The 23,893-nt window shown below is 36.0% G+C and overlaps 1 protein-coding gene across 2 annotated transcripts; it reads right to left on the reverse strand.

The window, feature by feature from the left end:
* Positions 1-271: 271 nt before the first annotated feature.
* MCUR1 (mitochondrial calcium uniporter regulator 1) lies at positions 272-23,270 on the reverse strand. Of its 2 annotated transcripts, XM_001376992.4 has the most exons (9): positions 22,624-23,270; positions 20,112-20,231; positions 17,580-17,683; positions 16,819-16,920; positions 15,889-15,930; positions 12,742-12,813; positions 9,544-9,597; positions 4,580-4,694; positions 272-3,933 (listed from the first exon to the last, which is right to left on the reverse strand). In XM_001376992.4, the coding sequence occupies exons 1-9, from the start codon at positions 23,135-23,137 to the stop codon at positions 3,878-3,880; spliced, it is 1,179 nt and encodes a 392-aa protein (XP_001377029.2). In that variant the 5' UTR covers positions 23,138-23,270; the 3' UTR covers positions 272-3,877. The 2 variants fall into 2 exon arrangements, with proteins under 2 accessions (XP_001377029.2, XP_007487986.2); XM_007487924.3 differs by lacking the exon at positions 9,544-9,597.
* Positions 23,271-23,893: the final 623 nt, after the last annotated feature.

The following is a 23,893-nucleotide window of genomic DNA, read 5'->3' on the forward strand; positions in this document are numbered from 1 at the left end:
TACAGGCAAAGAACAGGTTTAGGAGGGATGAGGTGAAGGGAGAGATAGAATGATGAAATTATAGTGAGATCGGGGAAGTCACAGAGTTTCTAATTAGGGAAGTGGGTAATATGAAGTATAATATGGGATCATTCCTATGTGGCTAATGTGGAATGAAAGAGCAGGTCATTAGTTTAAGGAAGCTAAGGAATCAGAACAGAGGTTTGATGGACAGGGTACTGAGTAGTTTTGATTCTGAATTACTCTGATTAGAAAAAAAATTCAGTAATCATAATGTTCTCAATATATTTTATTTTAAGTATTAAAAATATTTCATGGCCTCTATTATAAAGGCCATTTCCACTCTTTGTATATTTAAATTTAACTCAACATTCATTGAATAAAAGTTAAAAATGATTTAGGAATGGAAAAAAGACAATTTGTTTCAAATAGCATACATATAAGAGACCCCAAATAGTCTTAGACATTCATGTACATGATGAGAGTTGTTTCCAAAAATAGATTTTTTCCTAGTATCACCAAGAAACTTCCATGTTAAATTATTTAAAGGCTTGATCTATCTAAGACCTAATTCCAAGGAGTCTTCGGTATAATACGTCAAATGTTTTAAAAAGAAGGAATAATAATGGAGGTATTTGTCAATACTGACATGGTTAATTATAAGGCAGAAGTGCTGAGGGAAAAAACAGATTAGAAATCTGAGAAGTTATCTGCTATACATTGTAACAAAACTAAATTCAGCTAACATTTATTAAGCACCTGCTGTATACAAAAGCACTATGCCAAGTGCTAGGTGTGGTACAAATTTTAGATAAGACATTTTCAATTATGTCATTGTTGGAGTGAGAGCTCACATCAATGAAATAAAAGATTTGTGAAATTATCAAAGTACAGAAACAAGGAGCAAAGAACATCTTCAGTAATAACAGGAGAGAGAAGGTAGGTTAAAGTTGGAGATATTCACTATTGCTCAGAAAAAGCATGCAGGATTTTACTTTTATTAAATCTTTAATGCCAAATTTCAACTGCATTTTTAGTTTCAGTAAAATCCTTCTCCTCTAACTTCTTGTTTCTCAAAAGAGACATTTAAAACACTTGAGGGAAACAATGAATACATTCAGATGCCTTTACTAGATATTAAAGTAGAAACCCAGCTAGATAATATCTAGCCACTAGATATTAAAGTAGAAACCCAAAAAGAGCACAGTAATTTAAATTAAAACATGTTTCCAAAGGAGAAATACTACAAAATATACCAACAGGTGACACATTATCAGAGGACTAAAAGAGTAAGTAATGCCTTTTGGTTGTTTTGATTATAATTATTTTTTATTTTATATATAAAATTATATTTGATTATAATTCTATTTTTAGGGGCAGCTAGGTGGCTCAGTGGAGAGAGCCAGATCTGGATCCTGGGTTCAAATGTGGCCTCAGATACTTCCTAGCTACAAGACCCTGGGCAAGTCACATAATCCCAATTGCACAGTCCTTATGGCTCTTCTGTCTTATAGAAGGTAAGAGTTTAAAAAAATACCTCCCCCAACTCTATTTTTAAAGGTATGAAGCAACTCCCCCTCCATTATTCCCCACTAAGACTTAAGTATTCACAAACATCCCACATCAGAAAGGAAGAAAACCCTGACTGTCTAGATTCTAGAGACCATCTATGCTGCTGTTTTGAAGGGATTTATTTTTAACATCTAATCAGAGCAAGATGTTCAATGTATTACAATGTGCCTCTACCATTCCTATCTACTCCCCCCACCTTCTTTCTCTGCAATTATGACAACCTAATTAAGTCCTAAGTAGGACAGAGTTCTTTCCTACTATTGGGTAGGATATAGCTTTCTGAGTATACAGTAGAAAGGAATCTGCAAGGAATTTTGGCTTGAAAGCTTTTAAAAGCGAAATAAAGGATGTAAATATTCCAAGCTTTCCTAATCTTCAGATATATGTGCAAAACACATAATAGAAAGGAAAAAATACTGGACCAAGATCCTTTTTACTATAGTTCCAAGTCAGGATAGAGAAGTTCAATCTCGCAAATTACCTTCTGCTAACAGTAAAATGCCGAATAAATAAATAAATAATTTCTAACGTCATAAATTATAAAATACATTTTTATCAGTAAGAAATGTCAATTCAGCAATGCTTTGATATACATGGTTTGACAGACATCCTTCTTCCCAAACTCACCAGAAAGATGTGAGGACTTTAAATATCAAGAAGGAATCTTTAGATATGTATTTAAACAAAACTCTAGTTGATACATAAGATTTGGTCAAGCTATCATTACTGCTGTTGAATATCATTACTGTTGAATATCTAACCCTTCCTGAAAAGTCTTTTCTGAAAAGGGGTAGAGTGGGAAAGATGTTTTTTCATTCAACAAGAAAAAAAGAAATATTAATATTAGATTAATTTGTCACTTGGTTGCTGATATCCCAAATAAATTCAAGGGTGTGTGTGTGTGTGTGTGTGTGTGTGTGTGTGTGTGAGAGAGAGAGAGAGAGGGGGGGGGGGAGGAGGAGGAAAAGATTGAACTTTTCCTGTTTGTTTGAGTGTGTAAGTGGGTGGTCTTAGAATTTTTCAACCCAAATTTCTGGAAAAGCCCTCTGTATTACTCTAACAATTAGGAACTGGCATTGATTATATTATCGGCAAAATTCTAAAACATAGCTAACAATCTAAGTCTCTTAACTTTTTTACCTAATCATAGCAATTGTACTAAAGTGTTATATTAATGCAAAAATTGACTTGAAATTAAAATGTTTATTCTTATCTGTACATGAAGGATTCAAATTAAATTGGGATGGGAAGAAAATGCTTTTAAAAACTGGGGCTTTGGCTGGATTGAAAACAGAAAATTTTCTGATGTTCTTATGAAAAGAAAAAGCACATACACCTTGGGGAAAAAAACTAATGATACAAGAAGAATTACATTTCAAAACTTAAGGTAAGTTAATGTTTGAACAAAGATAATATTTGGGTATGAAGAATTTTTGGGCTTGAGTGCCTGACTGAATTAGTGACAGATGGAAACAAAATCATCAAATGGATCAGTTTCATTTCTACTGAGATAGATGTGTATAGATCACCATAAAAACAAGACCAAATTTTTCCACCGTAAAAAGTGGATAAAAGTCTAGAAGAAATAGACTTATCATACAAAACAGAAATCCCATATGCTCATCACTAATAAGTTTTCAAGGTCACTAGAAAACAACAGAATATTAGTTCCCAAGTCACTCCACTGATAGGGAAAGAATTAAAAAAGAAAATCCCAGAATATTTCAAGAGGTAGAAGAAATTCCATACTATGCCAATACACTATATCAGACAACATGATTTGGATATCACATATGTAAACTACTACAATAATTTAGTTTAGTGAACAGAGCAATCAATCCAGGTTTCAACAAAATGCAGGGAAATAAAAGCATTCTGGTACAATGCACTAGCTACTTGTTGCTAGAAGTTTTGAGTCAAGAGGGAAAAAAATGTTGTGGTCTTAGACCAATTAGTCTATAATTCTTTGTCACTCATGAAGCCAAGATGACTTCTTAATAAGTAAATTCTTTAAAGAGTAAGTATATGAAAAGTGGAACATCACTCTTGTCAAGGTGAATAGGTTCTTCAGTACTTCTGCCAGTGGTTATCTTCCGGGAGAACATAGTGAGGTCAAAGGATATAAAAAGAGATAAAGAGCCACAAAATGGATTTCCTGATACTTTAAAATTGGTTATACATCATAATTTGCCTTAAAAATTAGTAACATAAATAAAATCAAAATAGGGCTAAAATTTGAAACAAGTAAAAAGTAATAACCTCAGATTCTTAAGGCAAGACAATAAAAGTCTCTTTAAGGAGGCACTTAAATCCACAGACGATAAAATCCCAGAGCTACAGTTAGGCATGTAAATATAGAACCTGTTAGGAAAAAAAAAACAGCAGGGAAAAAGTATTAGTTCTTTTAACAGCTACTTCTTTAAGAAATCTTAAGTATAGGGGGCAGTTAGATGGCTACGTGGATTGAGAGCCAGGTCCAGAGATAGGAGGTCCTAGGTTCAAATTTGACCTCACACTTCCTAGCTGTGTGACCCTAGGCAAGTCACTTAACCCCCATTGCCTAACCCTTACCACTCTGCTGCCTAGGAACCAATACACAGTATTGATTCTGAGATGGAAGGTAAGGGTTAAAAAATAAAAAAAAACAACCTTAAGTATATACATGCCTAATCTTTTCTCTTCGCACAGAAAACTAGCAGTTCAATTTATCTGCTATATTCTATGAAATATTTGCTTCTAAAAACCACAGTTGTTCAAAAGCCCCAAACCAACACTAAACAATTCGTAATCTCCAAAGTATAAAAGAATGCATTTGTTTTAGAAGAAAAAACCCTTGAAGACACCAAATCTAGTATGTAAACATCTTGCGGCAGAGAGCAAAAATTTCATTTCTAAATGGTTAAACTTTAAGATAATTCAGGATTTATAAGAGGTAAAAATGCTAATTACTTCTGTTTTTGTTTTGGAGGCTTATCTTCAATTTATAGCTAAATATAGAACATCTTACCTGCTAAGTATTTAATATTATCAAGCTTGTGTGATTCAAGCATGGTTTTCAGGCCAGCAACTTCAGTGTCTATCTTTCTGTCTATCTGAGTAATTGTCCGATCTTGTTGCGAGTGCTATAAAACAAAAAGATAAGTGACGTTTTATGACTACAGGTTATCAAGTTCCATTCAACTCATACATCTAATTTAAGAATCTTGACTTGACCCTACTACACTGTAGGAAGCAGTATTCCACAATGGATAGAATGCTGGACTTGGAAGTGAGGATGAAGTGTGTACAAAAAACTCTGAGCCTTAATTTCTCCATTTATAACATAAAGATTATCTCCAGGAATATTATAGGGTATCAGTGAGAGAATATATATATATAAAAGGACTTTCAAAATCTTTTGAGACTTCCCCCTAGCAACCACATCTAGTTTCTACCACATTTTTAATTATTTTGTACCCCAATTGATCTATGAATCTGTTTACTTATTATACTATGAGTTTAAGGGCAAGGATCATTTCTTGGCTTTTAAAAAAATAGTGTAGTAATGGCTACAGAAGAGACAAGCCAAAGATGCCTATCTGAAGTTAATTTGAAAAGTGTTTTGCTATTTTATATTCCCAAGTTTTCTAAGATTCTTTATTCATAAACAAAGAACAGTATAACCTATGTGGCTGAGCATTAGTGGTTTGGACACATATAGAGATATATATGAAAAAAAGAAATGTTAAACCTGATTACAGAATAACCTCTACAAGTTAGTCATGTTCTTCCTTGAAATATTATATTCCTGTTCAATTTACTTGCACACAATGAAACCCTGCATTTAAAAAAAATGCTGAGTGGTAAGTACTTTTATACTGCTACCATTCTAATAAAAAGAAAATCTACATAAGTAGTTTTCTATTGATCATTAATGAATATGCCATACTTCCTTCATATGGACCTAAGAAATCTCCTTTTATTTCAAAGGGGGTATTTAGCTTCAAAATTAAAATAACACCCACCATTTATATTTCACTTTAAGATTTGCAAAGCACTTCAAATGCTATCTGATTTGACCTAACAATGACCCTGTGAGGTAAGAGTTATCATAGCACTTTCAGTTGAGGAAACTCACTCTGAGAAAGCTTAAGTGATTTGTCTAGTCAGGGTTGAATAGCTAGTACATGTCTAGGCAGGATTTGAATTCAGGTCCTCCCAACTTCAAGTCTAGCATTCTATCTAGTATTCCATCTAACAGATAATGCACAAGCAAATTTGTTGGTATTCTAGAAAGGGGCTGAGGAGGTGGGGGTTAGCTCCATTTGAATTACTGAGTTTACAATCATAACTCTTTTTTTTTTCACAGTCAGAGTTTTAATTTGACGAAAAACTTACGATCTATAAGGGAGAGGAAAGCTGCCTTTTGGAAACAGAGTAATCATCTTTCAAAATAGAAAGGCTCTCCCAGATGCTTAGTACTACTAATAATTGAATATTAGTATCTAAATGGTTCAGATGGAATATAAGAATTACTAATTTATCATTTGAACATTATTGAGTCATACTACCACTAGACTTTTACTTATTTTTAAAACCATTCCTTATCTTTGAACTGGCACTAAATGATAATTCATATATAATGCAGATTGAATTGAAATGCTTACCAGCTCTGGGAGGGGTAAGGGAAGAAGGGAGGGAGACAATTTGGATTATGTAAATTCAAAAACACTTGTGGAAATTTGTTATTGAAATAATAAAAAAAAAGAACTGACACTAAGTATTGATTCTAAGGCAGAAGAGCAGTAAGGGATAGGGAATTGGAGTTAAGTGTCTTGCTCAGGATCACACAGAAAGGATTGAGAGCCAGGCCTAGAGACAGGAGGTCCTAGGTTTAAATCAGACCTCAGACACTTCCCAGCTGTTTGACCCTGGGCTAATCACTTGACCCCCATTGACTAGCCCTTACCACTCTTCTGCCTTGGAACCAATACACGGCATTGATTCCAAGACGGAAGGTAAGGGGTTAAAAAACATTTATCACTTTTCTAGTAAAGGAAATATTGGCCAATCTGATATGTATGAGGTGGTATCTCAGAGTTCTTTTAATTTTTATTTCTCAAATCAAGAGTGATTTAAGAACATTTTTTCATATGACTATCGACAGCTTTGATTTCTTCATCTGAAAATTGCTTGTTCACATTCTTTGACCATTTTTCAAATGGCGTGTGTGTGTGTGTGTGTGTGTGTGTGTGTGTGTGTGTGTATTTGACATAGGGGGCAGCTAGGTAGCTCAGTGGATTGAGAGCCAGGTCTAGAGATGGGAGGCCCTAAATTCAAATCTGGCCTCAGACACTTCCTAGTTACCTAGGGAGTGACCCTGGGCAAGTCACAACCCCTGTTGCCTAGCCCTTACTGCTCCTCTGTCTTAGAACCAATACTTTGTATTGGTTCTAAGACAGAAGGTAAGGGTTTTATAAATAAAAATTTTTATTTAGTTCTCTATACATTTGAGAAATCAGACCATTATCAGAGTTATTTGTTATGAAAATTTCCCCCCTAGTTTGTTGTTTCTCTTCTAATCTTGGTTATATTAGCTTTGTTTGCACAAAAGCTTTTTAATATAATCAAAATCATTCATTTTACATCATGTAATGTTCTCTACCTCTTGTTTGGTTATAAATGCTTCTCATATCCATAGATCTGCCAGGTAAACTAATCTATGTTGCCTTAATTTATTTATGGTATCACTCCTCAAATCTAAATCATATAACTATTTTGACCATATCTTGGTTAAAAGATGTTTGATATTATCTATACTGAGTTTCTTCTGATCTGCTTTCCCATTTTCCCAGCAGTTTTATTAAATGGCTAGTTTTCATCTCAAAAGTTGGGGTCTTTGGGTTTATCAAACACTAAGTTGCTAGGGACATTTACCCCTATACATTATGTATCTAATCTACTACACTGGTCTACCATCCTATTTCTTAGCCAGTACCTGTTTTGATGATTGCTGCTTTATAGAATAGTTTGAGATCTAGTACTGCTAGGCCACCTTCCTTCACATTTTTTCCCAATAATTCTCTTTGTTATTTTGACCTTTTGTTCTACCAAATGAATTTTATTATTTTTTTCTAGTTCTATAAAATAATTATTTGGTAGTTTCATTGGTATGCACTGAATAAGTAAATTAATTCAATAACTGACATTTTTAAAAATAATTAGCTCAGGTCAACCCATAAGCAATTAATATTTTTCCAGTTACTTAGATCTGATTTTGTGTGAAGTGTTTTGTAACTGTTCATATAATTCCTGGTTTATCGTGGCAAGTTGATTCCCAGTTATTTCATATAGAGTTATTTTATTTTATTTATTTTTTTAAATCCTTACCTTTCATCTTGGAATCAATACTTTGTATTGGTTACAAGATAGAAGAGTGGTAATGACTAGGCAATGGGGGTTAAGTGACTTGCCCAGGGTCATACAGCTAGGAAGTTTCCATGGCCATATTTGAAACCAGGACCTGTTGTCTCTAGGTTTGGCTCTTAATCCACTGCTGCCCCCTTTAGAGAGTTATTTTAAATGGAATTTCTCTTTCTATGTCTTGCTACTGAACTTTGTTGGTAATATAAAGAAATATTGTTGATTTATGTGGATTTATTTTGTATCCTGAAACTTTTATAAACTTATTTCACCTGATTTTTTAGTTGATTCTCTAGGATTCTCTAAGTATATATACCATTATATCATCTGCAAAGAGTGACAGTCTAGTTTCTTCATTGCCAACTTGAATTCCTTCAATTTCCTTTTCTTTTCTTATTACTAAATCTAGCATTTCTTGAGCAAAACTAGAACATTGTATACAGTAACTGAAACATTGTGGGATGATCAGATATAATAGACTTTGCTACTAATAGCAATGCAATGATCCAGGATAATCCTGAGGGCATTATGAGAAAGAATACTATCCACATTGAGAGAAAGATCTGTGGGAGTAGAGATGCAGAAGAAAAACATATGATTTATCACTTGTTTACATGGGTACAGGACTGAATAATATGGAAATACATATTGAGTAATAATACATGTATAACCCAGTGGAATTGCTTGTCATCTCCAGGAGGGGAAAGGGAAGAGGGAAGGGAGAAAACATGAATTATGAAACCTTGGAAAAATACTTTAAAATAAAAAAATAAATTTAGCATTTCTAATATAATATTAAATAATAGTGCTGATAATGGGCATCCTTGCTTCACTCCTGATCTTATTGGGAAGGCTTCTAACATCCTTACTGCAGGGGATACTTGCTGATGGTTTTAGGTAGATACTACTTATTAAAAAAAAAAAATCCTTACCCTCCACCTTAGAATCAATACTATGTATTAGTTCCAAGGCAGAAGAATGGTAAGGGCTAGGCAATGGGAGTTAAGTGACTTGCCCAGGGTAACACAGCTGGGAAGTGTCTGAGTTCAGATTCAAACCCAGGACCTCCCGTCTCTAGGCCTGGCTCTCAATCCACTGAGCAACACAGCTGCCCCCACTACTTATTGTTTTAAGGAATGACCCATTTATTCCTATCACTTTTCATTTTTAAGGAGATGTGGCTGTACTGCCAACAGGATTCAGATATCTTTACTTTGGAATTATTTCAGCCATGAAAGCAATTTTCAAATCCCAAAGCTCTACAATCCTCATAAACACTGCCTTGGAATTCAATTCCAAAAAATGCAATGGAAGCCATCATGGCAAAGGAGAAAAGCAGGGAAAATCTCTTGATAATTTCTTTTTAAGAAACCAGTACAAAGGCCAAATAATGTTTGCTACTAGTTAAGAAGGAATTCTGAATCTTTAGGATGTGATTCTACCATCATTGATTCTGAGTTCATACTCTTACCACAGGCACACTGTCATTATCCATCAATACATTATCCATAACATGAAGCAAAGGTGAATTTAAGATACAATACAACACCACTCAGTTTAACTTCTTACCAATGCTAATACTTCTGTTCTAAGTTGAAGTAGCTTCTTTTCACTAACTGAATTCTGAAACGATAAAATTTAACTTGTGTTAGACTACAATTTCATTTCTGTATATCTTTTGCTCTAGTATCATAATTAATATCATGGTTGAGTGCTGGGCCTGCAATCGGGAACTCATTTTCCTGAGTTTAAATCTGGCTTTAGACAATAGTTGTGTGACCCTGGGCAAGTCACTTAACTTTGCTTGCCTCAGTTTCATCTATAAAAATGAGCTAGTGAAGGAAATGGCAAACCACTCCAATATTTCTGCCAAGAAAATCCCAAATGAGGTCTCAAAGAGTTGGCCACAACTGAATAATAGCAAAACATTCCAGAATCATCTGATGGTATAGGAACAACCAAATTACTTTTGTCTAGGGATGAAATATTAACAATAAAATGAAGATGAGACTTAATCCTCCAAATGTGGTATCATAATACTCTGGACTCTCCAATTCTTATTGCTGTTTCAATGTTAATTTCTATTTTGAGAATTTAATTTTGGGGAGAATGAAAAAGTTGAGGAAGAGCAATCCAAGACCCATGTTAGATGTTGTAAAAATCAATAGACTATCTAAGGGATGGACAGAAAGATTGGAGGGATAGGGGAATAAATTTTTTTTTTAAGAACATTTTGATTTACATGCCAAACCATATAAATTCTATAGCTTATTTAAATATAGTTATATGTATATATATAAAACTATATATATATTTACCTCATATAATTGAAATGAGAACAAAACAATGACTTTCTTCAACTGTTAATTATTAACTGTAAAAGAGCCATACTACTAGGTCACAGTTGGTGCTACTTTATATTCAGTGAGAATACTTAGAGCTATGCTTGTCTTTTCCCTTTGGCCATAGTTTAGTACAATTTTTTGGCATGCAGATTACTTTAGTCATATTACCAAGTAATTGCCATTCTTGAAATGAGGGATGGTTAGGAGACAATATGATGGGCAAGTTAAGTGGCTCAGCAGATAGAGCACCAAGCCTGGAGACAGGATGTTCTGGTTCAAATATGGTCTTGGACCCTTCCTAGCTGTGTGATCCTGGGCAAGTCATTTAATTAACCCCAATTGCCTGGTCCTTATCACTCTTCTTCCTTAGAACTGATATTTAGTATTGATTCTAAGACAGAAGATAAGAGATTTAAAAAAGACAATTTGTAGTTTGAGTGGCAAATGGAAATGATTTAACTTACGTTGTTTTTTTTTTCAAACATATAAGAAATGCTAACATTAAAAAAAAATCCTGCTACATTTTCTATCTGTGAAGAATAAAAAGAATCAGGGAAGTGATGAAGAAGAGGTCCCTAACTAAAATTAATCTTAGAAGTAAGACCATGAAAAAGGAGGTAGCTGTTGAGCACATTAAGTGGATAGTGGTTACCTCCATTTTTTAAGATACAGGTTCAGTGCAAGTAAGCTCACTACCTGAGGGTAATGTGACACCGTTTTCTAGCATGTTTACTGCTCTAGCCTTAACTATCTAAATATTAAGTAGTTTTCTTCCCACAAGAATACTCCATGCTGTTTTACTTTTTATCCAAAAGGAAGGGGAAAATCAGCTGAAGACTAAATAATAAAAGTAACCTGTTTGTATTAGGTATCTAATCAATAGCTCCATGGAAAAAACAATTACATTGATGGCTTCAGTTGAAAATAACAAGAGCAGCCCTTCAAGCAGGGGAAAAAATAGTTCTTGACATTTCATTGGTTTTGTCCATTTTTCATCCAACTGCAAGGGCTCCCCTTGATCCAACTAGATTAAAAAATAAGCTGTCTGTAGGAAATACAGTTTCTTGCTTGCAAAACCATTAAAATCAAAAGGTACAAACAAAGAAGTATGTTTTTCTTTAGGAATTTGTCCTATCCTAATGGCCACTTGGCATATAGTAAGAATTTGAAGTGTAGCTGACACTTAAGACTCCTAGTCACTGCTCTAGGTTAAAAAGTGACTGTCTTTTTATTGCACTTTGGCCTCAGTTCTCAGAGCAACACCACTTGATTATGAGAATATTATCAAGAGAAGAAAAACAAGAGGTTAATAACTCATACCTTCTGTCTTAGAGTTGATACTAAGTATTGGTTCTAAGGCAGAAGAGCCGTAAGGGCTAGACAATTAGTGTTAAGTGACTTGCACTGGGTCACAAGGTTAGGAAGTGTCTGAGACAAATTTTGAACCCAGACCTCTTATTTCTAGGCCTTGCTCACAATTTACTAAACTACCTAACTGCTTTTAATAATTATTCTTTAGTTTTGTATGTACCAAGTCCTATGCCAATAAAAATAATTTAGAAACATACCTTTTTTTTTTAAACCCTTACCTTCTGACTTAGAACCAATAGGTTCTAAGGCAGAAGAGTAGTAAGGGCTAGGTAACTGGGATAAAATACCCTACCCAGGGTCATATTAGCTAGGAAGTATGTGAGGCCAGATTTGAGCCTGGGACCTCCCATCTCCAGGCCTGGCTCTTTATCCACTGAGACATCTAGCTGCCCCCAGAAAAATACATTCTTTAGCAAAAAAGACAATGAGAACTGAGTTATATAGAATTTCATAGACTTGTACTTAAATCACGAAACCCACAGGTTATTTTTCTATTAAAATATTTTGCTGCTAATAAAGATGAGGCCAAAGAATATAATTTCAAAAGGAGACACAAAAAACAAAGAGTACCAGTATAGAGTTAAATCTTTCCCAGTCCAGTTATCCATATCTCTTAGTTAATGACTTAAACAGATTCGGAAGAGATAATCTTATTCAATATAATACTGGAACTAAATTTGATTCTCATATTAAGGTCTAAGTAATACACTAACAATTTATAAGTATAATCTCAATTCAAGTATTTTTTCAAAGTATCCAAGCTGAGTTTGACTATGCTTTAAATTTTTCATTCTGATAACATATGCCAAATTAAATGAAAGAAAAGTTCCTGCTAATAGAATAAGAATCACTCTAAAAGCTATTTGAAATTTAAGGAATAATGGGGCCTGAGGAAAATTTAAAATTCCAAAAATAAAAGAAAAGCTTTTATATGTGTTCAACACAACCAGAGAATTATGCACAGGATGGTCTTATATGTTCAAACTGCATGCAAATTCAGGTTACATCTAGAATTTTATGTTAAAATGAAACTCAGTTCCAAAGAACATACCAATTCTTTTACTCTGCTCTTTTCTAGATTGAAATCCAATTTGTTATCTGTCTTGACCTTAAGTATTTCATCCTGAAAGGAAGAGAGGTGGAGAAAAACCAAACAAAACAAAACATCAGAGAAGAGTTAGAACCAAAAGATGGATGATAATCAATTCTACTTTATTAGAATATCACTGAAAGGCAGGTAACATATAATCCTTTAAATATTCTAAGAATTTATTTTTCACAGGGCATTCTAAATCTGATAATCTTGATCTATCTCAATTCATAAAGAAGACCTTTAATGAGATACTATATGAGCAGTGGATAGTTATTTCTATATTTACAAAGACATGGGTTCAAGTCCAAACTCCAATACACACATCATGTGTACATCTTTAACTCTCTTTATATGTATACATATTGGTGTAAAAACACATACATATACACGCAGGTAGTTAGGTATCATAATTGATTAGAATAAATTGACTACTGTCTCCCTGAAAAACCACATAATTGAATAATCAGCATCTAGTTTTTGTGGTCACTAGGGTCCTGTACATTGGTAAAAAATAATAGTAAAGAAGTTACCTTAATTTATTTTGTATCAATGTGTCCTCTTCTAGACAAGGAAGAATAACCTGAGTTAGGAGTTCTTAGTCGGGAGTATGTCAATTTATTTTTTTGATAATTTTATTTAGCCATAACTAATTTCTTATGTAATTCTAACTATTTCATCTTACATAAATACATCAATTTGAGAAAGGGTCTAAAGGCTTCATTAGACTGCCAAAGGGACCGAGACCCAAAAAAAGTCAAAAATTCCTCATCTCATTTGAGTGAAGATATTTTTCTATCTTTTTTGAACAATCAGCAAACATTAAGTGCTTGTTCTGTACCAGTCACTGTGCAAGGGCTGAATGCATGAGAGGCAAAAACTCATATCTCTGATCTCAAGAAGGTAATACTGTGAGCGAGAAGACAACATACAAATAACTATCTCTATATAAGATGTGTGTATTGTAAATGAAAGATAATCCATTTACAGAGAAGGGACATAATGAGGCATATCCTTGGATCTATGGGCATCATGAAAAAAGGGGATCCAAGCTTAAATAAGGTCCAAGAAAAAGGTTTTCTGGAAGAATAAAGATAGATGAAAGAGAAATAGGAGTTCAAGTGGCAGATGGATGTTGAACAGAGGAAGTGTCAGGTACACTGGTTCCTTTGAAATGCCTCCCTTGCATCTTCATTCAGGGGACAGGTAGTGTAGATGCAGTAATATGACCCATATATCCATTGTAAGGATATTAGAAAATAAGTATTGATATCCATTCAGCAGCTTTCCTACTCTAGAAAATGTCTCCACCTCTATAGCCCACTCTACAAACTGAAGAGTTTCTCTCTAGGACCTCTATTGGGGGAAGTTACTGAGCCAGTCATTCTCATTTTTCTCCTAGTTCTGCTCTTGACTCTCTAAACTTGTCTACTACCACTCTAGCAGTCTTCTCACTTTGGAAAATGCATCTTTCTTTCAGTTGGTGAATAGCGTATTTCTATTTGGTGAAATGCCTAAGTTAGCCATGCTTACTCCTCTCCTGGTTCCACTCCTTTTTATTCTTGATTCCCATGAAGATACCATACCAATGAATAAGAATTCACTCCTCCTCATTCCCATTTATATACTGTCTTCCTCTATTAGAATGTATGCCCCTTTAGGGCAGAGGCTTTCTTTTTTACTTGTCTTCGTATTTCTGGCCCTTATTAGCACAATGTCTGACATATGGTAAGCTCTTAATTGATGTTCTATGTATTTATATATATCTCAGAAGAAAGGCATTAAGCCATGGTAGGGAGTGGGAGGGATCAGGGGTGGTAGAAGAAGCAGGAAGAGCCTCCTGCAGGAGGTGGGATTTGAATTGAGTCTTAAAGGAAGCCAGGGGCAGAAGTGAGGGAGGAACATACCAAGTATGGGTCACAGCCAGTGGGAACAGTAGGATATAGAGTGCTGTGTATGAGGAAATACAAGCAAGATGGATTGGCTGGATCATAGAACACATCAAGTATAAGACAGAGAGGTAGGAAAGAGCCAGGTTGCAATGGGTTGTAAGTTGATCCTGGAGGAAATGGGGAGGCAATGAATTATTGAATTGGCACGAAGGGTAATATCTTCATATTTTAGGGAAAAACAAAACAAAACAAAACCTTTAGTAGTTGAGCAAAGGAGAGATTGAAGTGAGGAGACCTGAATTAAGGAGTCCAAGCAGACGGCTATTTCAGTGACTCAAATATGAAGAGCTGAGGGCCAGCGCCAGTGAGGCATCTGTGTGCATGGAGAGAAGGGAACTTATGTGAAAGCTGTTCTAAGAGTAGAAATGACAAGTCTTGATAATAGACTAAATGGGGAGTGAGGAGAAGAAGATACCATAGAAGTTACAGGTCTGCATAATTTGGAATATGGTGATGCCTTCAACAGTAAGAAGAAAACCGGGAAGAGAAAAATGGCTGAAGGAAGTACAATTAGTTTTGTTTTGGACATGCTGAATTTGAGATATCTTGGGTTTATCCCAAAAGATAACCCAAAGGCAGGTGGTGATGTAAGACTGGTACCCAGAAGAGGTTAGGACTGGATACACAGATCTGGGAATTATCTGTATATTGAAGATAATGAACATAGGGGAATAGATAAGATCAACAACTAGGCTAGTATGGAGGGACAAGAAAAGAGGACAAAAGTTGAAGCTACTCATTGAACAAAATGTTTTAGCTACGTCGAGATAGTGCTTCTCTAACATAAAAGGTCATTTCTTTAAAGTCTTCTGGGAAAAAATATGCTGGAAAAGAAATTCTCAAATATTAGTAAAAAAATCAAAATCTTGAAGAAAAAGTTGAGACTTGTCATAGGTTGTCTTTCTGGTATAGGAATTCCTACTGTTAAAGTCTGTTTTTTTAAAACTAAACACTAGAAGAACAAGGCAAGTCAATTGTCCCAAAAATATTATATCAAACTTTGAGTAAAACTGTTCATCCTACTATCTCTATTTTCTTTGTCTCATGGATTAAAAAACTGCATTGTTTCAATTGATGCAGTGTGATTTTTTGAGGTATTCTTAAATTCTAATGCTTCTAATGTTAAGGATGTAATAACAAATACTTTTAATCTTACCGTTACTTGCTGTTTTAATTGCTGGAGTTCAAGCTTTAATTTCTAAAAACATCAAAAAAATAAAGTGTCAAATGGAATCATAAATTAAAGGTTGGGGGGGGGGAGCTAAAACTCAGTTTCTTTCTGTTGGACCAGGATCTTTTCTTTCTTTCTCCTCCAATTTTATGAATTTCATGTTTGTTCAAGACAACTCATTTATGTCAATATATTTCTCAATCTAATAGATTAATAATAATACCACTAAATTAATTACAGAATGTTCCTTGAAGGAGTGTAGTAATAAATATTAAGTCAAAAAGTTTTTGTGTTGATTTGCCTCTAAGGCTTAGCTTTCCTTTTTCGGTACCTCATTCAAGTTTCTTTCAACTATTCTAGCTCTCGGTATAATATCAAATTATAGCCTTCAAAGCTATAAAAATAAAGCTTTAAGTCTAAACATTTGGCCAAAATGAGAGTATTAATTTTGAGGTTGAGACCAAACAAAATGAGCCTCTTTTTTAGATTTTTTGAAGAGGAGTAAGAGTATACACAGTATTGAGTAAAGCCTATGAGTTAAGCTATAATAAATGGAATATTTTCAGTTAAATGGCAAATTATGAACTAGAAATTATCATAGAACCTGGACTTTATATCCTCTAAAGCAAGATTCTTAATGTGACACCTGTGAACTTGTTTTAAAAAAATTGGTAACTATTTCAATAGAATTAGTTCTATTTTGTAGTCTTATATAGTTTATGCCTTGAAAAATATTATTCTGAGGTGTTCACTGGTTTCACCAGACTGCCTAATCTTTAAGAACCCCTGCTCTAGAATATTGAGATTTTTTTTCACTGTATAAGGAATTTTAAAACTTACATCAACAATTCAATTTGACAGCAGTGCCTTAAGATAAAAGGTTTTACTAGTTAGGAGGAAATTATATGGATTTACCTCATTTTCTGCTCTGAGGGCTGAAAATTCACTCTTTTCTAAAATGATCATATCCTTTTTGACACCAGCAATCTTAGACATTATCTGCTGTACACTGATCTCCTAGGAAAAGAAAAGCCCACACACAGTTGACTTGCATTGCCTTGAATGTTTAACTTATCCTCTTTGTGCTGGAGTTGTGGTCAAACTTTTACCCATCTCTAGGTCTGAATGTAACATATCAGCTGTTAACCACTAACAAGAAGATAATTAAAATTGTGAAACTGAAAATGTCTAATCATATTTTTGAGAACAAACTGCTAATTTTTGGTTACTTCCAAGTTTACTAAAATAAGAAAACCTTTTTGATACCTAGTTTAAAGATTGTGTGCCTAGATTAAAAAACATTATCGAATATATGTAAAATGCTTTTCAAATCTTAAAGTGCTATATATGCTTTGGCTATTGGTATTACTAGGAAGGCTTAGTAGAAAACTTAACTCTGACTTTCTTTGTTCCCCAAACCATACCATACAACACCACAGCAACTATAGAAAAAGCAGTTACATTCTTGTTTTCAAAAGCTGAATTTTCATAGCATTACATCTCTATCTCTGAAGACTTCTGAAATGACCACAGGGCACTTTTCATTTGAAAACAGGTGCTCAACAAGTGTTCAAAACACACATGCATATGTGCACACACACACGTATACCCCCAATTTACTTATTTTAAATTGCATTAAGTACCCATAGATCTAGAAGGCTTTCCTCTCATCTAACCTGCTGCATCTTGCTGACCATATCCTGGTAGACAATATCCATGTTGGTACTCATGATCTTCATTAATATAGAGACAATGATTTCTGCTTGTTGAATGGTAAACCCTAAATAAAGAAAACAACATTTTGGAAAATTCAACTCCTCAGATAAATTTTTCAAAAAAAATCCCAATTAAAAGACTATAAAAAGGACATATTTAAACCAAAGGCTTTATTTTTGTGTGTCAACTTGACCAATCTGTACCAATGCTACAAGAGTCACAAGAAAACAGTTCTGTGGGTATAGGAAATATATAGGCAATGTAGCAGAATGTAAAGAATGAACAGGATTTTTGTCAAAAACTTATATGGCAGGCACTGGGGGACACAAAGATTAAATGAAGAAATAAACAAAAAGAGTTTCTGTTTTCAAAGATCATAAATCTAGTGTGGAAAGAGAATATGAAAAATACAGCCTAAACATTTCATTTTAAAGATAAAGATATTAAGGACTCTGAAGGTTAACAGACTTGCCTCAGGTCACATAGGTAGCAAACATAAAAGGTGGAATTTGAATATAGGCACCAGTGCCTTCTACTTGATTATGAAGAGCTTACATTCTGTTTGGGGAAATAGCATGTACTTATTTAAGTAAATACAAAACACAGAGTAAATAGGAGATAATGATGGGCAGAAGGAAGACTATAAAGGCTTTTGAATACCAGGAATTTGTATTTTATTCTAAAAGTAATAAATAGGAGCCTATGTAGCTTTTTGAGCAAGATAGTGATGTGGTCAGACCTTTGGTTAGGATAATCAATTTGCCAGCTGTATAGAGAATAGATTGGTGAGGAAGACCCAAGGAAGGGTGTCCAATTAATAAGTTATTCAATAAATCAAAAAGTGTTGATAAAAAATTAAGTGCTTACTATATACTAGGCATTGTGTAAGAAGCCTATATTCCAATGGGAAGATAAATATATATGTAAATAGATACAAAATAAATATAAGAGATACAAATAGATACAAAGTAGTGAATTATCAAGTCATGGAGAGGATACCAGTAGTTGGGTAGATTTTGAAAGATTTCTCATAGAAGATGGTGCTTGAGATGTGTCTAAAGAAAGAAAGGGATCTATAAAGCAGAAATGAAGAGCAAGTGCTTCTAGGAATGGGGGTGGCCAATGCAAAGTGGTGGAGACAAGAAATGGAGAGTTGGATCATAGAATGCAGGAAAGGTAGTAGTACAATGAGTCTGAAAAGATAGGTTGAGGCCAGGTTCTGAAGGACTTTAAAACCTCAAACAGATTAGTTGAGTTCACTGAGTAGAAGGATAAAATAATCAGATGGGATTCTTCAGCAGAACAGAAGACAGCCTAAAGTGGGGAGAGACTTGAAGCAAGAAGACCAATTAGAAAGCTATCAAAATAATCTGGGCAGGAGGTGATAAAGACCTGAATGGGGGTGTGGGGGTGGGCTGGGGGGGGGTGGCATTATGTCTATAGAAAAGATCAGATGTGAGAGATGTTACATAGATAGAATAGCAAGATTGGCAGCTACCTGGATAGATGGGATGAGTTGAAAGTAACAGTAAAGCTATTAATATGGGATTCTAAAAGAACAGTGATGCTTTGCCAGAAATAGTAAAGTTTGAAGGACCAGGTTTTGGGGGAAAGAGAATGAGTTCTTTTTTGTATATGCTGAGTTTGTGATATCTTCAAGTAACTTAGTTTGAAATGTTCATTGAGAAAATGGTGATGCAAGGCTCAAACTAAAGGAGAAACTAGGAATATCTATCTTGTCATATCAAAGGGATTAATAAATCCCATTGCCTCACCTCTCCTAAACTTATTCTTTACCCTCATCAATATCTCTCAATCTTTTAATTTTATTATTCCTTTATCAGGTCATTTACTCTTGCTCTGATCTGACTTCCATCCCTCTCCAATCATGATCATATAGTTAGTAATCCCAACTCCTTATTTTCTTCTACTCTTGAATGGATTGTAAATACCTTACTAAAAGGAGTTGTTTCATTCACTATATTTGTATTCTCAGCACCCAGTATAGTATCAGACACATAGTGTCTAGCAAATACTTGCTGATTGACTACAGAGTTTGACTGACTAATAAGGTAGTCACTGGAAGCATAGGAGAGAGAGAATGATAGGCAGTTATGGTCAGACACAGGAACGTCAATTTTTGATTAAAGAAGTGGAACATGTTACTATAAGCATTCAAGGAAAAGGGGGCATTGAGTAGCTCAGAGGATTGAAAGCTAGGCCTAGAAAAAGAGGTTCTGGATTCAAATATGCCTCAGATATTTTCTAGCTGTATGTCCATGGGCAATTCACTTAATCCCCATTGCCTTGCCCTTACTGCTCTTCTGCCTTGGAACAATACATAAATACATAGTATTGATTCTAAGATGGAAGATAATGGTTTTTAAAAAATTGGAGCAATAAAAGAATAAGTTTCATGGCCTAGATAAAAAAGTGAATTAAATTGTATTATAATGCATTCTTTCTGATCAATACATATCTAAAAAAATTACCCTTTTTCTCCAGAAGACACACTACAGCATGGGTATCGAAGAGGAGCTTCTTATTCAATGCAATGGAATATTCTATTATCTTTTTTTCTTCAGGTTGTGACCCAGTAGAGACATTCAGATCTAGGGAGGAAAGGAAAAAACAAGGACAAAAAACAGAACATATTTAACAGCAACCAGAGGCAATATAACATGAAATAAAGCACACATAAAAAATGAATTACTTTAGAAAGACCCTATCAACTAACTTATATGCTTAAAAAAATACTTTTAACACATGGATGAGTCATTCCTTAATTGTTCTATTAATCTCAACTCTTAGATTTAAGATCATTGAATCTTTGGCCATAGGAATCACCCATATAGCTGGGAAAAATACCTCAGAAACTATCTTTTCCCAAATCTTTATCCCTTAAATACTGTAAAGAAAAAATTCAGAATCTGTCAGGGTAGTGTAGAAAATACAGGGTAAAAAAGACAAATGGGAAGCTGGAACAGATAATTTCTAGGGTTCCTTTCAAGTTCCCATATTTTATGATTCTACAAAAATGGAAATATATGAATGATACAGTGGTATTCTCTTTTCTTCCTACCTAATTTCTCTAAAATCTAACACTAAATTAGCACCTCATCATTTCACTTTTATCTCATGCTTAGATTTGGTATAGCCTCTACTGGAGACTGCCTCTCTTTTACCTTCCACATTATTAAAATATGATTTTCCCCCCTCCCTCAGGGTCAAAAAGATTGCAAATATCAATAGATCTTTGGTATGAGATTATTCTATTTCCAATTTCTTATATGATAATCATAAATGAGGACTTAAAAAAACTACAAATGCTTTCTAGCAAAAATTGACCCTTCTCTGAATAGTATTTGTACATGTTGGACTGCAGATTATAATAAAAGGTACTTGGTCCAAGAACATTAAAATGAATGTCACTTTATGAAATGTTAAATAATTGTTTCACTTGACAACCTCACACCCATAGATTAGAGGCATAAACTGTTTAGACTTCAGTCAAATATATTCTAAGGGCAGCACATTTAGTATTTGGATTGCCAATTTTCCTCCAATAACAAAACGGGAGATTTTGTCAATCAACTGAAAATGAATAGATTCCACTGAATTAGAGTTTCAACAAGACTCAGTATATTTAGTTCTCAGTGGTTCTTAGTATATCAGAGAGAATATTTTGAACATCTCTTCAAAACAAAGAAAGTAAAAAATGGAAAGAACAGTAGTTTTAGAGATAGAGGATCTGGCTTCAAGTAGGGACCTTGGACAAGTCAATTAACTTCCTGAGATTTCCACATCTGTAAAATAAGGGGGTTAGATTACATGCCTTCTCCAGTGTCCAATGAATAATTTAACTTTTCATTTCCAAAACACACTTTTTTGAAAATACAAAAAGGCCACTAGTAAAAAACAGCAAATAATAAACCAATGAGTAGAGAATAGAGGCTTAATACTGGGCACTAATTATTTCCTTTCTGGGTTCCTTTTGGTTTTGATCTTCCTTCCATTCTCTTTGAATTTATTTACTGGTCATTAAGGGAAAGTAATGTCACTTTAAGGGGTAGAGACTATTGCAGGCAAAAAAAAAAGTTATGTGATTTGCTTTGCTGATGGTACTACATAGTTAATGACATAAAAAAGTTGGCAAAACATTAAGAGAAGCTAGAACACACTCCCAGTCCAAAATTCTATAGGTTATAAACATTATACAAATCAGATTTCCCCCAGAGTATTTCAGCAGGGCTCCAACAAGAAAGACTATGTAATCAAAGTACAATACTATTAAGATCAAATACTTCTGGCTCTGAATTGCTAGGTGACCTTGGGACCAGGAGTACTAATCGTGTACAAACAAGACTAACTCACTATTATCTCTCCTCAAGACAGCTGACCTTTGGCAACTCTAATTCCTATCAAAAATCAGATGCAATTTAGTAGTTTTAGGGGTTATTTAAACTTCTGCATCTTAATTTGGCAATGCCAGCACTCCAAAGTTTCAAGTTGACAAGCAAAAAAGTCTCTTCACTTTTTCCCTCCATCTCCCTTCCCCAATCCTTATTTCACTTGTAAGGGGGGGGGGGGGGGGCAAAAACCAGAGATCGCAGTTCAAGGTGTCCCAAGTCCAAGATCAAGTTCATCCTACACTCGGGTTTCCCCCCACTTCCATCCCATTAAAAACTAAAACCACACACACCCTGGGCGCACTGAATCGATGTTAAATTTTAAGATCTTCTTAGCTTGGGAGAATGATTACTCAGTTCAGGGAAACTTTTTCTTGATGAGTCAGGGGCGAGGCAAGGCCCTTTGCTTTCTTTCCTCTGGGAAGAGCAAAGAACTCAGCAGACCTAGTCCTCCTCCTCCTCCTTCCCCGAGGCTTCTTTTCCCGAAGGCGAGACCCCAGACAGTGGCTGCGGCATCCGCGTGCTTCCCGGGGGCCGGGGCGCCGGGCCTCCCCCACTCAGCCGACCCCCTCTCCTCTCCCCACCTTCACCTCACCTCTCCTCCTAGGAGCCAACACCAGGAAGCTGCTCGGGTGAAGGGAGCCGGCGACGCGGGGGACGAGGCACGAATAGCACCGCCGCGACAAGCCCCCGCCGCCTTGCCCCCTGCCCGCGGGGGGCCCCAGGGCGGCGGCCCCAGCCTGCGGGAATAGGCGAGGAGGCGCGGGCTTCTCAGTCTGACTCCGGCTTGGGCTCCCGAACATCTCGCGGGGCCTCAGGTGGGAGCGCTGCCAGTCTCCAAGGTAACGGCGCGAAGTTGTTGCTGCCACAAGTCGAGGGGAGGGCAGGAGGAAGAGGAACAGAAGAGGGGAGGCGCGAGACAGGCAGTCGAGGCCTACAGAGGAGATAGGGGGCAGCCGCCGGAAACTAGCCGGAAAAGCGGTCAACCCACGGAGGGTCCGCCAACAGCCGACGCCATTGGTTCGCCACCGCCTGGCAGGCAGCAGCAGCAACAGCAGCCGCCGCCGGAGCCCCTTCGGCCCGACGGCGGCGATGGCTTTCCCAGTCATCGCCGACGCGCTCTTTCACTGATACCAGTACACGTACATTCCTTCCCTGCCGTGGGTCGCGTAGAACAAGCCTTCCCGGAATAGGGTAGTAGAAGTAGGAGGGAACGACTGTCAGACGCAGGACGCGCCCCACCCTTTCCGGAGAGGGCGGGGAGTGGGAGGAGCCGAGTTGCGGGACCTAGACGTGCCTCCCGCCGCCAGGGGAGGGTGTGTGGCCTGGAGCTGCGCGGAGGCGGGGGTGTTGGACCCCAAGTAAACTCTCATTTGCTATAACAGGAGCCGGGAGAGGCTGAATCTTCTTGCACCTACTGTGTGCTCCCAGCATCGGAAGACAGGGCTTGGGAGAATTGAGTCCCCCGAGCTCCAAGCTGTGAGAGAGAAGGATAACTGGTTGCGGTAGTCAGTGTTAGGGAACTACGCAGCCTTCTGAGGAAACTACATCCATGCTCGGGGCTTGCAAAAAGTTCTTAAGCTGGTCAATGGGTTTCTCGTGCTTTGAGAATACTTTGCTTCTGGGAAGAGCTTCTTTATTGGGGGGAGGGGCGTATAATTAAATAATAGCTTGCATTCATATGTATGTGGAAAGATAGAAACATGCAGAGACAGAGAAAGACAGATATACAGAGAGAGATGGCAGGGATGCCATAGATTTCCCCAACAGGGCTATAGATAGTTCTACAGCTACTCCTTTTATGGGGCCCTACGTTCATCAACATTCCCATTTCGGGGGCAAAAACAGTCATAGCTAGTGTCAGC

The sequence above is a fragment of the Monodelphis domestica genome, chromosome 3, assembly GCF_027887165.1.
Source record: "Monodelphis domestica isolate mMonDom1 chromosome 3, mMonDom1.pri, whole genome shotgun sequence".
Taxonomy (NCBI): Eukaryota; Metazoa; Chordata; class Mammalia; order Didelphimorphia; family Didelphidae; genus Monodelphis; species Monodelphis domestica.

Excerpts from the sequence above, each read along its gene's own strand:
- MCUR1 (XM_001376992.4), bottom strand. The coding sequence starts at position 23,137 with ATGACTGGGAAAGCCATCGCCGCCGTCGGGCCGAAGGGGCTCCGGCGG. Across the intron at positions 15,931-16,818 it reads CCCTCAGAGCAGAAAATGAG|AAATTAAAGCTTGAACTCCA; the intron begins GTAAATCCATAT and ends TGATGTTTTTAG. Across the intron at positions 4,695-9,543 it reads GAACAGAAGTATTAGCATTG|CACTCGCAACAAGATCGGAC; the intron begins GTAAGAAGTTAA and ends TTTGTTTTATAG.